The sequence below is a fragment of the Furipterus horrens genome, unplaced genomic scaffold, assembly GCF_987537825.1.
Source record: "Furipterus horrens unplaced genomic scaffold, mFurHor1.1.pri manual_scaffold_6, whole genome shotgun sequence".
NCBI classification, from domain to species: domain Eukaryota; kingdom Metazoa; phylum Chordata; class Mammalia; order Chiroptera; family Furipteridae; genus Furipterus; species Furipterus horrens.
Window position 1 is genome coordinate 105,958,505 of NW_028327176.1, and position 16,604 is coordinate 105,975,108.

General features: G+C 38.1%; 1 protein-coding gene across 1 annotated transcript in view; it reads left to right on the top strand.

The window, feature by feature from the left end:
- LRRC1 (leucine rich repeat containing 1) overlaps positions 1–16,604 on the top strand; it is a 130,222-nt gene that overhangs the window by 44,507 nt on the left and 69,111 nt on the right. The window contains exon 2 of the mRNA XM_090280483.1: positions 5,161–5,278. Coding sequence (XP_090136609.1) covers positions 5,161–5,278 — 118 coding nt within the window. The remainder of the gene's footprint in view (positions 1–5,160; positions 5,279–16,604) is intronic.

A 16,604-nucleotide genomic window follows, 5' to 3' on the forward strand; every position in this document is an offset into this window, starting at 1 on the left:
GCAAGTGTGCTATAATCAAATGTGGTATAGTTGAAGAATGGTGTCTGTGTGTTCCATCACATGATTACTCGGTGCTGAGGCGCCTTGCCAAGAGAGCTACATGAATTGTTCTTCATGTGCCCTGGCTAGTCTCAAAGAGAAGGCAGAAGGGTTTATAGTTTGCTGTGTGTGTGTGTGTGTGTGTTTCCCTCTCTGAGATAGTTGAAAACTTGAAGATTTAATAAAGTGTTAGTGCCATTGTGTTAGTCCTATAAGAAAATAGTTTAAAGCATTTGGATACCAAATTAAGATCTCATCAGGATAATGAGGGAAGGGCTGAGGAATTACTATTTTCATATGGGGATCCTGCAGATAGGGTTGTTTTTCCATTTGGCATTTACTTCCAAGTAGAATAAAGTAGTATTTGTGACAAGCTCTATTTAAGGGTGTTTTTAACATGCAGAACAAAGTATTAAATTTGCTTGCTGTTCTGATTTCTATTGGATGTAGGGATTTGTAGACTGTCATTTCCACAGACCTAAAACTAATTTATTATTCACTGTAGAGGTAAGTACCTTATTGACTTGGTTTGTTGTATTATTTTTGAATGGTCCCTGGATGTATGGAATTGGTGATGGTTTTTGTGCTGTTGCTATTATGTCTTTCCTGGAAAACAAAGTGAGCTTTTCATGCTTGAGTAAACACATTGAGGCATTATGAAACTATCAGACTCTTTGAACAATTGGCATGAGCTTAATTATTCAAATACGGGCTCTTTTGAATGGTTTTTGTGTCAGCTAATGCTTTAGTACAAGTTGCATAAAGACATTTCAATTCCTTTCCTTAAGAAATTAAATCTTTCAACTGTATGATTAACGAAATCCAAAGGATTAGTCCTTTTGTGAGCACCTTAATTATAATATCCAGCTAATTGGTAGCATTCATTTTCAGAGATTCATAGGTCATTTTATTTTAAAATATCTTTTTAAGTAAAAATTTAAGTTGTTTATGCGTTTTCCTTATCACCTAGCACAGCCGTTTTTCCTGTTTTCTTCTTGTCAATAAGCACACATACTTTTTTACATAGTGTACCTGCAATTTTGTTTCCTTTTAAAATTATATTTGCATTGTAGATCTTTTTCAAGTACTGTGGCCTTTATAGTAACTTCTTTTATTGCTTGCTTAATATCAAGTTATTTATTAACATGCTGGTCATTTCCCTTATTTGACATGCATGTTTTCCATTTTTTACTCATAATATTAAGACATATCATGCATTGTAGCTTGTTATTCTTATTTTCAGTTATATTAGGACAGTGTTCCAAAGTTACATTGTATCAGTGGACTTGAAAAATTATATTTTATGGCTTGCCCAATTGCTTTCCAAAATATGGTGCCTTTAACAGACTGATGGTTGCCAGAGGGGGGAGAGGTTGGAGGACTGGGTGGAAAAGGTGAAGGGATTGAGACAGATTGGTAGTACAAAATAGTCATGGGGATGTAAAGTACAGCAGAGGGAATATTGTCGGTAATATTGTAATAGCTATATATGGTGTCAGGTGGGGAACACTTTGTAAAGTATATGATGGTCTCACCACTAGGCTGTACACCTGAAACTAATAAAAAATAATATTGAATGCAAACTGTAATTTAAAAATTAGAAAATTAAATAAAACAGTAAAAAAAACCAAAAAAAAAAAAAAAACTCCCATAAAAGTTGGTGTTTTCTTTTTGATCACGGAAATATGCACAATTCCTTTTACCAAATAAATTAAATGAAATAAAAAATAACATGAATATTAGCATCCTTCAAAATTATCATTCAAATACCCTATTAGTAGAGACTTTTTACTGTGTAAATTCAGTTTCTCTTTTAACAAAGTAATAGATGCAAATAGTTTTTAAAAACCCAATAAGCCATGTACTGTGACAATGAAGAAAAGCAGCCTTCCCCTTTTCCACTCCAGTTTCGGGCTTTGAGAACCTTCATCTCCCAACTGTTTCTACTGATATTTATTTGCCTTCACTTGCTAAATGGCTTGCTTTTACGGTTTGATTACTTATTTTCACTTTTAAGTTTACTGTTGATTCCCTTCTATTGAAGATGAGACTTTAGCACTTAAGAGTTTCCTTTCCATTCTTTCAATATTGACATAAGATAAATTTTGGTTTTGCCAACATATAGATAGTAAAATAAAATGACTGTGAGTATTATTCACAACCAAATCTTATATTAGGAGTATATCTTCTTATACTTTGTATTTTTTCTGGAAATTAGTAACTCCTTTCTTTTTCCTTGCTTTCTTTTCTCTATTCCTGTTTCTAATAAGTCACCAAACAAATCATCTCATACTTCCAAACACATCAGATAATTCATCAGATGTTTGTTTGTTTGTTTATATTAAAAACTTTCTTCCAGGAGCCTCCACATTTTCTCCACGGTAGACTGCTAGCTATTAGGGCCTGCTTGCTTGGCTGACACCTTGGAATTCCCTTTGCTGTTTTATCCTGGGTATTTCTTTTGTGTCTCTATTTGTTTTGTTGATTGTCTGATTTCCGGGTCTCAGATCTTACTCCTTTAAATTTACTTCCACATTTTGGTGGACTCCTGAGAAAAGGTATAAGGAATATATATTTTTAGAGACCAGGAATATCTGAAAATGTCTTTTATTCTGTCATCACATTTGTTTGGTCGTTTAGCTGAGTATGCAGTTCTAGGTTAGGAATTTTTTTGAATTTTGAAGGCTTTGCTCCATTGTCTTCTCACTTTTAGGGTTGCCATTCTGATTCCCAGTTCTTTGCTATGATTCCCCATCTCCCATCCCCTGATCTCTGGAAATGGAGAATCTTCTTTCTGGAGTTCTGAAACTCTACGATAGTCCTCGGTACCTATTTTCATTCATTTTATTGGTCATGTAGTGGGCTCTTTCAAACTGGAAATGCATGTTCTGCAGTCCCTTGTGCTTTCTATCTTTGGATACCTGTTAGAGGATAGTACCTTGTAGACTGATCCTCTGATTTTCCTTTATTTTTTCCTCTTTTATTTCTTCATTTCATTGTCTTTTTAACTTTAATTTTCACTTCTTTTATTGGAATCTTTTATTGATGCTACAATAATTTTTAATTTCTAAGAGTCTATTTCTACTTGTTTTTATGGCATTATTTGCTTCGTCTGTTATTTCTCTGAGGGTACTAATTATATTTTTAGTTGATGACGTTTTTTCTGCTCCCTGCATCATATTTGTTTCTTCTGAGTTGTGTGTGCTTGCACACTTTTCTTTTTTGCATGTTAGGCACCTTCCTCAAGTGTCTGGAGAAATGTGGTTATTTTTAAATGAGAGATGCAGCCACTTGAAGGGAAAAAAAAGATGACTGGAAACTCTGTGTACATGGGTGGGGCTTACAAAGTGGGGCATCTCTATAGTATAATCTGCATCTATTGATCTGTCCTCATGTCTGGGAGCCTGGCTGTGGTGAAAGGCGGGTGGGTTTCATTGAGTAGGCTTTGACTCAGTCTCCCTGTTTTTGGTAGGGTGCCTCACGCCTGCCCTGAGCTGTGCTTAGAGTCACCTCTTCCAGAAGGGAAATTTCCTGGCTTGATATGAGGGGTAGAGGAAAAATACAGGGACCTAACTATTCTTTATGTATGTATTTTTTCAACCAGTTTCTTTTCCTTCAGAGGTACATGGACCTAAATTCTTATTGTCTATTCCACAGGCTAAAATTTCAGCTTTGTTTTATTTTTTGTTAGTTAGCATTTGTTCATTTGTTTTCTAGCTTCAAGGATTTTTTTGCATTATCTAGTTTACATTCTTCTCCCCTCTTTTATTTGTATTTATGAGTTTATTCCATATTTTTATGTCTGTATGAAATTATTTTAGTGTCATTTTTGTACACTTTTTAAAGAGCATGGAGGGAAAAAGGAATGTGCTCAGTCTGCCATGGTTAATGGAAATATTAATGTGGGCTCTTTTTCAGATTGGTCTAAATAATTTTTTCTCCATGACATATTTGTGGGACATTTGTATATTTTGTGATACACAGTAATTCCTTTTAAAAATGTTTTAAAAAGATTTTATTCTAATTTTTGCATATGTTTATTTAATATTGCAGATTTTTTAAACTCTCATTCGAGAGAGAGGGCAAGGGAGAGAGAGTGAGAGAGATATTGATGTGGGAGACTGGGGATTGAACCTGCCACTAGGCATGTGCCCTGATCAGGAATTGAACCAGCAACCTTTTGTTGTATGGGACAGTGCTCCAACCAACTGAGCCACACCAGCCAGGGCAACATTGCAGATTTATTGGTTTGGCCAAAAAGTCCTTATGGTTTTTTTGTGTAAAAGACACAATTTTCATTTTCATCAATAACTATTGATTTGGATATTTTGAGTATGTTGGCTCTCTCCCGCATGGTATAACATTGATCGTTCTCAGTTAATGTCTTGATTTGATCACTATCAACTTCAACTGGTCTACCCAACTGTGGGGCATCGTCCAGTGATAAATCTCTAGCAGAAAACTTAGCAAACCACTTTTGACACATTTAATCAGTCGCAGCACCTTCTCCATATTGCTGCACAACTCTTTTTTTGTGTTTCAATTGTGTTTTTACCTTTCTTGAAATAATATAGCATAAATATGTTGAAAATGTATATTTTCTTCCATCTTCGGTATTAAAATGGCAGCACACAAGTTCACCAATTTTTTTTTAATGCATGCTGATATTACAGCTGTCACAATACAATCTAACAAAATTGTTTTGTGTGAAGTTAAAGACAACTAAGTACTACTAGAGCCATCTTATAGAAAAAAATCAAACAAACTTTTTGGCCAACCCAATAACAGCAGTTTTCTTAAGTAGAAAATGTGATCACCTACTAGATAGCTTAAAGGAGTACTTATTTGCATTGAGTTACTCATTTAAAAAATTTTTAGATTTTGAGATAATTATAGATTAATAAGGGAGTTGCAAAAATAGAACAGAGACCACCTTTGTACCCAGTTTATCCCACTGGTGACATCTTCATATGACTATAGTACAATATCAAGGTCAGGAAATTGATACTGGTGCAATTCCTGTTAATTTTTAAAAGACGTATTGTTTTAAATTTCATATTAGACAAAAAGTTTATGTTGCAAATATATGTGAGACCTTTGTGAAACTATTTTGTCTTACAGCAATTTTTCCAGCTAGTCAAATTACGAAAGCTTGGACTTAGTGATAATGAAATTCAGCGGCTCCCTCCAGAAATAGCAAACTTCATGCAGCTGGTAGAACTGGATGTGTCTCGAAATGGTAAGAAAAAGATTCTACTTGAATTGTCCATTTGTCTCTTCTAATGCCGGGGAGATTTTTAATAAATAAAACTGGATAAATGTTACTAGAGGTACTTTTCCTGATGGTTATGGGAAAGCTATGTATAAATTTTGGGGTGAAATTAATGCCATTATCGAATAGTTTAGTCAACTTACAGGTATTTACCAAAAACTTTTCATAACACAGTTTTTAAATGATAATTTTTCTCAGAGTGGGTTCAGGCTGACTCATAGAGTTCGAGCATTGTCTGAGAAATTACGTCATCTAGCTCCCTTATTTTACCGAATGTGACATTGAGGGCTGGCAGTGTGGTCATTTGTCTAGTACTTAGGGACTGATGAGGTGAGTGGAACCTGCCAGGGCCATGGCTGGCGTCTACCCCTGTGGCTGAGGTGCCTGCGTGCTCCTGTGAGAATCTATCTTCCTGCAGCGAACAAACCTGCTTGCTGTTCAGGCATCTTCTGTCAGTTTAATTTATTTCTAAGTAGGTCACTGGTGGGCCTGCCCCCTGGAGTTTGTAGTATATTTGTAAGTTTCTTTTGATTTCCAGATTTCACTATGATGTTGCTTTGTTTTTATTGAACGTTCTAATAGGGCATTTGTGTACTGTTTAATCTTTCACTTATAAATGAGTTCCCTGGTTTAACCTTGTGTTTCATTGTCCTCAGAGCACTCCCCGAGTGGGTTGTAACCCTGCTTGTTATTGCAATGTGATTAATTACTTTAAGTTAAAGTGGCAGATCCCCATGGCCCTGTCTTAAATGATGGGATTCAGTTCTTGCAAGGGCTCTGGAATAATTTCCTCTGGAATTATTTATAAGAATGATCATCCTTGCCTTTCTCTCATGTCACATACCTGCTTTGTTTGGTGTTTTCCTATAAAATTCTCTACATTTCTTCTCAGTGAACTCTGGCTCTGGATCTTTCCATCTCATGCCTTCCACAGAAACTTCAAGGCCCAGATACAGTATTTTTGGGTGGTCATTGTTATAAGGCAGCGATGATAATCAGTAGTTGATTGAAAACAGGATGAAACAAAAAGGATTGTACACCTCACTTGTAACAGGTTTTAAATTGCTGTCATCTGTAACATCCCATAAATTGGAAACTGTCTTTAGGCTAAGCCATGTGTTTTTTGACATAGGATTTACTTTTATTTTTCGTGAGAATTATTTCCTACCTGGAACTAGTGGAAAATTTGAAAAAAATATTTGCTTTGGGGGCATGTTTTACAGAGGCTTATTTGGTTGCAGAAGACCCTCATCTGCTCAGGTCAAGGGGCTTGATAGTAAGAGTGGGCACGAAGCTGACATTCAAAAGCGTTGGCATTGAGCTGGCATCTGACATCGCCTTAGGGGTTTAGTGGCCTCTGTGTTATAGTGTGTCTGTTTCTGCTGGTGGGTGCTCTGTTCTCCCAGTGCTGACTTCTTCTGTCTTGGAACAGGCCTCTCCAGATCCAGTTTGTTGTGGTCTTTCTCCTGTACATTTTGGCTTCTGTGCCTGCTTTGGCACCTGTTTGACACATTTCTCAGTGAGGAATGTGTCAAACACATCATCATTTTAAGCCAATCATAAGCCGTAAGTCGTAGATTGCTGGACACCCTGAAGATTGGCTCTCCCGGGACAGGGGTGGCAAGCCATGCTCCCTTCCTCAGCACAGACTCAGTTGATAAGCAGTTTCCCTTACACTGGAGTGTATATTTGGAGCAGGTGTCTAAGGCCAGAATTGCTTCTAAGGCTATTCCGTATCATACTTATCTAAGGTATACATAACTCAAACTGCTTTTTCTTGCCTTAGCAATTATCTCAGTTATAAAGGGTGGCTGGCTTTGCAAGGAAGCTGTGACTTTGTAAAATGCTTACTGGAATTATACAATCTGAAGAAGCAAAATAGCTATTTGGAAATTGGCGTGAGGAAGGAAAATAAGCAGGAGTCCAGAAATACTTGAGAAGGAGAAGTATTGGCTTTAATTGTTTGGGAGGAGAGATCACATAGAGCTTAAAAGTTCCCAGTTGCGTTATTAACTAATGGGATGGGATGCTCTATAGAAAGTCGGCATTGCCAGTCGCCACTTTCACCAGTTCCCATGTCCACTCTTTTCAAACCTTCATATCTAGAAAGGATGACCTACATCTGTGTGCATTTATACCTTCTAGCATGTTGATAAAAGAAGCTAAGCTTTTGCCGAAGTCAGTGTGAGGACACAAAAAAGTGTTCTGTCCTTGGGGTACCTGTCTTCTTTTTCACGCTCTCCTCATTTACAACCTTCCCTTCTGCACATGGTAGAGTTCTGTGAGGGGTCCTGCAGGTGTTTTACTTTTTCTCTCAAATCTTTTAGACAAGCTGAGGGGGAATTGGCCCTTTTCACTACTGGCAGAGCCTTGCTCTGGCTTAGTGGCATGAAGGTGTGTATTTGGGGTTGTGTGTGTGAAGGGTGCAGTGGGCAGTACAGAAGAGAGAGCAATGTTCAGGGCTTTCTTTAAGGTTGTGAAAAAACTGCAGAGATGACAGAACAGAACAAAGTCACTGTTTATTCTAACCAACAGGAACATGGGTCTTGGGCTGTTTCCAGGTCAGGTAAATCTCACTGTTTCCCCTCTTTTTTTTTTTAGCATATAAAAATCTCATTAATGTGAATTTCCTAGGTAACTGTCATTGGCAGCCGTCCGTCTCGAGAGACGATGGTGTAGCTTCTTAAGAGTCTATCTGCACCGCCGAGAATGGTTGTGCAGTCCGACTCGGGAGTGACACGGTATCTGTCTCCTCCCGTGTTGAATCGACATCTTGCGATGACGCTGGAGTGTCCTCTCCAGTGGAGCTGAAGCTACAGAGCCTGGGCAGGGTGATATGGAGGGTCTGCTGTTGCCCATGCAGCAGACCCCCCCTCTCTTCGCAGCTGAAGGATCCAAGGGAAAGACGGAGTCAATACAGCTTGGTTTCAGGTGCGCCGCAGGAGTTGCCGGTGTTGACTACAACGTCAAACCGCCTTAGGGACTCCGGCTCCGGATTTTCTGTCGGGGTTTACTCCCTTAGCCTTTCCCCTGAAGAGGTATGCCGCAAGGCAGCGGAGGTTTTTTGGAGTCAGAGTTTTCCTTCTCTGATGTGCCCTGACTGGAAGATCGAACCAGCGACACTTAGCTCGCAGGCCGACGCTCAATCCACTGAGCCAAACCAGCCAGGGTAACCTAGGTAACTAAGTAGGTAAATAAAAGTTACAAAGTCTGCAGTCTGCGAACCCCTACTTTGTGTGTCTACAGGCATTGGTGAGGGTTTGGAGCTCGGGTCTGGAGGCCTGTATGAGCATTTAATCTTCTCTTGTACCAGCTGAGCTGCCTGCTCCAAGATCAGAGGTTGTTTCTTTGAGTCCCTGTCCAGGACCATAGCCAGGGCTGGCCTTTGCCACAGTAGGACCTTTATTTCCTGCTGTAGGAATTAAGCATTGCTTGATTATGGAAGAGGAAAGCAGGATGCTGGTGTCATACCTTTCAAGTCCATTGGATCAGTGCTTGCCATATTTGAACACGCAATGAATTATCATAGGATGTTGTTAAATTCAGATTCTACTGTAGTAGATCTGGAGCGGGGCTTGAGATTCTGTGTTGCTGAGGATCTCCCAGAGGATGCTGACCCTGCTGGTTCACTGAACACACTGAGTAGCAAGATCTTACATGTTGTCCCCCACAAGTCCCCTTTGTGTGGTCATGAGCACAGGTTCACTCAGCTTCTGGAACTCCTGCACATTCCCATGAGGAATGTGGGAAAGGTAAGGGTAAGATGCTATGGCTGACTTAAGCTCAAGTTGGTTTTGATTCTAGGAGCAAAATTAGACCTTTCCTGATGTCCCTTGCTCAAATGATGGAAAAAGACAAGTTTTGTGGGTGCCCCCTCCCCACCAAAAAAAAAAAAAATTGTGCATGAGGAGGAGAGATTTTATTACAGCCTTGTTTTCTAGGCCAAAAAGAGCTGCCAAGACCTCCAAACCCTGACTTTTGTGGCTTTGTTTTCTGATTTTTCAGGCACAAAGTCAAGGGAATTGTGTTTTGTGTTAAAAAAAGAGAAGAGTGAGCTTTGGGAAAGAGAGGGCAGTGCTTATTGGTTATATATAGGCTGTGGGGACCTTTTCTGAGGTCAGAGTAGGCTTGGGATGAGCACAGTATCTACAGTTTTGTCCCCAGAATGGCTAGATGTGCTCTGCCACTGCCCACCCGCTGATTTCGGACAGGCCCCAGCCCACAGAGCTGAACGTGCTCTGTGAAGAAAGGGGCAAAGCCCCGCTTCCTTACAAGCCAGTGAGAAGTAACTAACATGACAGATTTCTCATGCAACCAGCTAAAATATATATGTAATAAAAGAGGCTAAGTGTTTTCCTTGAACACAGATTGAAGGATGGAATATTAGTATCTGAATATGCTGTTCAAATTTCTAAAAAAGCATGCAGGTTTGTATTAAGGTCTGAGCTGCACATTCCTAAAAGCCTGGACTTGGTCTTTCTCTGCTCACCAATTCTTGGCTGTGTGAGGAAAATGACTCTGGGTATGTGAGAAGAGTTAATACTCCATAGTACTATCTTGTTATCCAAAAATTTTGGGCAGACTTCTCTAATGCATAATGAATCCTGCCCGAAGGCTTAGTCATTTGAATTTTATAGTCTATACTGCAATTTGACTTACATCACAGTACTATATCATTACCTGTTTAGTTCAGTTTTTCCCAAAGTTTAATACAGAATCCTAGTGAGAAAGTTACCTTTTAAAAATTATTTCTTTTGGTTGCCTTCTGTAAAATTTTATACTGCTATATTGTATTTATTATTAATTTCTCTTCTGTATCTTAGGGTGATAGTTCTTATTCATGTTAGTGATTTAAGGAAATTTGCTTCCTTTAAAAATAAATCTCACTCCAAATTTAAAAAGGCAGTTTAAAAGAATGAGGTAAATGATACAGAATACACATGCTATATACCATCAGTATGGCAAAAGTCGTGAAGGTGGAACAGGGATGGCTGGAGCTAAGGAAGCACCGATTGGTAGTAGCATATCATGCCAGTGAGGTCATGAGTTTATTTCACTTATGGTGCAAATAGTGTTGCATTCAGAAAAACATGGCTAGAGTCTGTGCACCCTGGCTAATTATCTTGCAAACTCACATTAACAAGAAACTAAAAGATAGTTTTAGTACAAATGATTCCTAGCACTAGGACAACACTTCAGAGTTAGTGGACGAATAGCCTGTCTACCAGTCGGGTCATTGCCCCGTAAAGTCTAGAGGCTAGACTTCGATGAAGGACCTGGCTTAGTTGGTTTCCATCCACCCATGAGATGCCGATCAGTGTCTGTGGGTTGTTTAATGAAATCTAAAGCCAATTTTGAAGCCTGCCAAAACGACATTGGGTAAGCTCGCTTGGTATTTCTGAGTATGTCCCAGAAAAAAGCTCTTTCTGGTTAAGCAATAAATCCAGTGTAAATTAGAAGTCTTCCTACTTAGTTATGAACAGTTAGCTTTTTAATTTTTTTACACCACTACATATACTCATGCCACAAGTGTGACAGAAGCCAGTTTTCACCCATGCAGACTTCTTACTTGCCACAGGCCAGCCATTGTTCTCTCCTTTCTCCCTGCCTGATTTGAGCTCAAGTTTAGTGCTCTCTTTAGCACACTGCTCTAGTGACTGGACTGAAAGTTAAAGTAGGTGAGTTTGTGATTGTTAAAAGTATTACAGGAGACATCCAGTGAAGATAAGCCCCACTGTGCTACTCCACCTGACGGTTGGAGAAGTAGACAGTTTCCAACCCAGAATTTGCTTTCTTGCCTTTCCAAGTACTGCTACTGCCCTGTTATGAGCCCTTTCTCTGTCTTAACTTTTACCTTCTCTTTTGTCAGGAAAAGGGGTTAATATAGAAAAAACAGTACCTTCTACTCACATTTTAATTCCAGGTAATATTATTTTTAAATTGGAGATGGAAGGAAAGTGGGCTTCTGTGCTATTTTCTCATCACCTTTCTGTGCTACAGTTTTTCCAGGGATCATTGTTTAAATGTGAAGATGTATAGAGACCATTTTATACACCAAAAAGGTTGGAATAAACATTACAAATAGATTCTTTCCCACCTTTTTTTTTTTTTTTTGGGGGGGGGGACTGTATAAAGAAGCATCAATGATATTTTAGCAAATAAACTTAAAAATCCATGCAACTTAATGTTCCAAATTGTTAAATAGGAAGGGAAATTCTTACAACAGTGTCTTTACTCAAAATGTTTTTGGAACTCTTTCTGATTTGTAGTATATTATTTTACTTTCCTTCAGACTAGTAATTTCACTTTCTAGAATGAATTTGTTCAAAAAAACAACCAAACATTATTTAATGCCAACTTAGGTAAATAAACCAGGACACTGAAAATTTTGTTACTCAAAATCTACCTCACATAGCAATTTCAAAAAAATATGAGTAAACTGTTGTTACTTATAATGATGTTAATATGGTTAATTTTATCAGAAAGATTGTGACTGTGCTGAATAAGTTGTAGGTTTATATAACTTTCTCTCCTGCCTTTTTGAAAAATTAATAGTTTTGTAATAGAGATGGTAACCTCTGAGTTTGAGAACAACACCTCTGAATATATATTTTTAGGTCAACAAGCTCTTCAGTTAGTCCCACATTCTCTAACTGCTTTCTCTATTTTAAGTATCTTCTTCTCCTCTGCCCCCCACTTAATTCGTTCACTCAGTTTTTACGTGCTGTGCTGTTTGTTAAATGCTGAATTTTCAAAAATAATGGTGGATTTGCACAGAATAGGCTAAATTAGAGAAACAAAAATAACTGTAGTGGCTTCTCCTGAAATAAAACAAAACCCCAACATGTGGTATGACAGTTCTTGCTCATTTTTTAATTGGGCAATTCATGTCGGTATTGGTTTGACAGTTTCCAACTCTGAAAGTGATTGAGAAGGAACAAAAATATTGCTTCATTTTGATTTTGAGGTCACCTATTTTGTCATGTGAATCTGGCTTGAGCCAAGTGATGCTGAGCCTCGAGGCAGATGAATCCTTATGGCATCTCCTTGTCAGGATAGTGACAGCAACATGCTGTTCTGACTGCAGGCAGTGCTCTGAGATTATTCAGCTAGAAAAGACACATCATAGAAAGGGATGAAGGAGCCAAGAAGGAAAGAGTGAATGGGAGCAGTGCTGAGAACTATAACTTGAGGATTATATATAGAAATGATTTGATTTTCAAATTAGTTTTCTAAGTGTTGAATAAATCCTCAATCTCTCCTGTCTACTCAAAGCCAATGAATTATGATTCTGATTTCTTAATCATTTTGAAAAAGCCTTGAGCCCCTGCCTTTAAAAAATGCTTCAGTTATCAGCTATATTTCAGAATTATATTTTTTACTTAAAGCAAAATTTATTGAGCAATTGCTATATTTGTGTAAGGCTCTTTGCTGAATTTTTCTATCCTTTATGTAGGTAAATCTGCAGGTAAAACAGACATGTGTGAGGAACTGCATATTAACACCTATTATATGTTACATAAATAAAGTGCTCAGGACATACAGAGAGATGTCAATAACTGTAGCTGATTTGAAATAGTCCTCAGGAAGGAATTGGGGCACTTTTGGTTTGCGGTTGAAATCAGGCAGTCTTTAAAAATTCTCATACTTTAGTTGCAAATTTGGAGGGAGTTAATGAGTAGAATCCTTCACTTAGTGTCATTGTTATTGGAAATATTTTTTAACATGCTTGTCATATATTTCCAGAGTCAATAGTGTCATTAAAAATGCAAATATCTCAATGCTTGTCTATGAGATATTCACTGAAAATTTTAAGATTCATCAAAAAATCAAAGAAGAAGCACCCTGTACACAACAATAATTATCATGGGATTTTTTTTTTCTTTTTTTCATGTACAGCTAACTGCTGCTGTGTTGTAAAGGATTTGCTCTGATGGGTGAAATACTAAGCTATTTTCTTTAGTCAAGATAGACTATTGAGTTTTAAAAATGCATAGATCTGAAGGGCTCAACACAATAAGGAACTTCATTACTGCCCAACTTACAGTCCAGTGTGTGTGTCAGGCAGTGAGTATAGAATGGGAAGGTGCGTGGTGAGAGGCTGTGTTCTATACAGTCAAGAATCCAGGCTTTTTCCTTCTTGTGGTGCTACATCCTCATTCTATGAGTGGACTCCAAGGTCCTTGTGGGAAGAGGAGAAAATGGGGGATTGTACATAGGCAGTTTTTATGGGCCATGTCAGAAGTGGTGTACATCATATCCATCCAAGTTCTGTTGGCCAATTTTATGTCCTCAACTTCACTGAAAGGACCTGGGAAATGCTGTTAAGCATTCATACATGAAGAAGAGAAACCTGGATGTTGGTAAGGTGCTAGCATCATCTGCCACAGCTGGCACTAAATTGAATGAGTTGTATTACTTTTATGCCTCTGATCACACATAGACATAGTAAACACACACATGCATACACACAATTCTCTTACCCTGTAACAACCTTCCAGTGAGTGAGAAATTTATAGGAAATACACAAACTCCCCAAAGAGGACAGGGTAGCCTTTCTTCCCACATCTGCACAAAAATGTTTAAACCCAGATGTAGATTAACATGATTGATGGATACCTATTTGCAAATACTTAGCATAAAATCTTTGTGAATATTCATAATTTTTCTTGAATATTTAGAAACTGGTTTAAAGTATTCTTTGAAAAATTAAAGTTTTATGTTTGAGAAATGGCTGTTGAAGCATTTGTTCTAGAAGGCAATATGGCATCATTATTTTCAAAGCAGAATCACCAGCTTGGACAAGTTACTTAACTTCTCTGTGCCATCTGTAAAATGGAGATGATAATAAACACTTCATAGAATTATTGTGACTCTTAAAGAGACTGTGTACGTCAAGTACTTAGAACAGTTTCTTGTACTTAATGAGTAGCTCCTGTAATTAATCCTGTTAATGTCTTTCAGTTTGGGTTATGAAGATCTGAAGTAGGACTGTGAGGGTAAGCAAGCGTACAGGGTGAGGGTGAGGACACAAGTGGCTTCGAAGGAGTGAGTGGTACAGGTGAGGGAGGTTGCTACCTGAGGTGATGTCTAGATACTGAGTACCCTAGTCCAGGCATTGTGCTGTTCCGTCACATCTCCGTTTCATCTAATCCATGTACTAATCCTGTGAAGTGGGTAGAAGCATCTCAAGATGACTGATGAAGAAATTGAGGCTTGAAGAAGTTATGATGTGCCTCCAAATCACACTTCTAGACAGTGGGGGAGCTGAAATAAACCCAGAAGAGTGGACTTTTAATTATTTTTGGAGCATGTTGAAGATAATAAAGGTAGGGCTGATGGTTTTAGTCTGTTAGAGAAAGAATAAAGACAATATCATGACTTGGTACTCTTTGAATCTGGAGATAAAAATGGAAAAATCATTCTAAGACATTTAAAAATCATAGAAATCTACATAGCTAATGAATTGAATCATGTGGCCCATCCTAAGATGTGGTTTGTAAATTTTATGGCCAGAAATGGAATATCATCTAATGAGAGATGGTAAGGTGTCCTGCTGGAGCTCAGCTCCAGGCAAGTTTACTTTGGACTTGGCAAGACTGAAAAAATGACAGTGGAGTGTTGGAGAGGGAATTCATACCAAGTTTATTCTTGTGGTGGTGGGTGAGTACAGGAGCACAGGATCCCCCACCTTCATTCTTGTGGCGAGGGAGGATGGAAATCAAATCATCCACCTTCAGTCTTGTGGCGGGCGAGAACTGGAGCCAAATCATCTGCCCTGCCTGAACAATAGGGGCTCATATATATGAAATTCAACAGAAGTGGCACACAGCCAACCAGAACTGTGAGACAGTGTAACACTTGCTCACTAAAGGCACTCTCTTAGATAAAGGTGACCTGGGAGAATACATATGCATGGAGGTGGGGATCCTGGCTGTGGTCACCCTGACATGACAGTAGGGCTTTCTCAGTAAACTCCAATGTAATACTTCTAAGGTCATTGTTGTGCTGTCTTGGCAAAAGATAGGTGAGTTGCCAGCAGAATAGAACAAGGAAAGCCAAAAACTTAAGATTGTGTGGGGTTTTACCTTTGAAAGAAAAGAGATTAGACAACATGAATGTCCCAGGTCCCTGGAAACAGGCATACTCCTCCCTTATGGAGATGACTTTGTCACCTTTAATTGCTAATGGTTAAGATCATTCATTGCATGCTCTTTTCTTTGGGTGTGAATATCCCCAAGCACTGTGATGGGGGCAGTTCATTCTTGATATGGACTTGAGGAGAGGTGATATGCTGACATGCTGACATCAGCACCCAGTTCTACTGGCGTTCAGATTAGTCACTTGAATTTTCTTAGTGTGACACATGTTTTTATAGTCTTATCTTCTCTGAGAAGACTGTCACCTGGCAACTTGATGACTCTCACCTGATTAACCCCAAGGTTCATCTCACCAGTAAGGCTCTCTGTCTGGAGCAGCCAGCAAGTTTCCCTCTTTGAACTACTACTTTGTAATGTTGAGTAGCATCAACTTAGTAGGTTTCCTATTTTTCTTGTTGTAGATAAAGTGCATTACATTTGACGTATCCTTAGAAGACTAGGAAGATATTAAAAGCACCTTGAGAATGGTAGAGAAATGAATTATTAGGATCATTTTCTTCCCTGTTTATGTTTTTTAAAGCACATGTTTATTGTTGAAAATTAATAGTAGTGAAACATAAAGAAACACTGTTGAAAAACCAAGAGAACTATGTAAATCTTTATCATTAGGATATTTATTGAATGCTTACTCTGTACCAACTATGAGGCTAAGCACTCCCTGTGTATTATCTCCTTTAATCCTTAAACTATCTCTGAGAAGTAAGCTCATGCTGTCTTATAGGCGAGAAAACCCAGTCTCAGGTTAAAAAACTTTGTCTTTGAATACAGGGCTAGTGTGTAGTAGAGCTGGTATTTGATCCCAGGATTATTGGACTCTAAAATCACAATTGTCTTTCCAATATAAAAATTTTATATCTTACTTCTTAGAAATAATCACCATTAACGTTTTATGTATTTTATTTATCTTTTTTCTTTGCATTAACTTTTTTTCACAAAATTGGAAATATACAAGACATAAATATCTCTTTTATTCACCTAACTTATGTTGTGAACATTTCCCATACCATTACTGTTAAGTACTTAAGTGTTTAAGAAAGGCAGATTAATCACTAACTGTTACATTTTTGTCTTTCTGGCGAATATATGAGCTGATTTATGACTTTAACACCAACAGGAAGCTATAGATTTTGAAG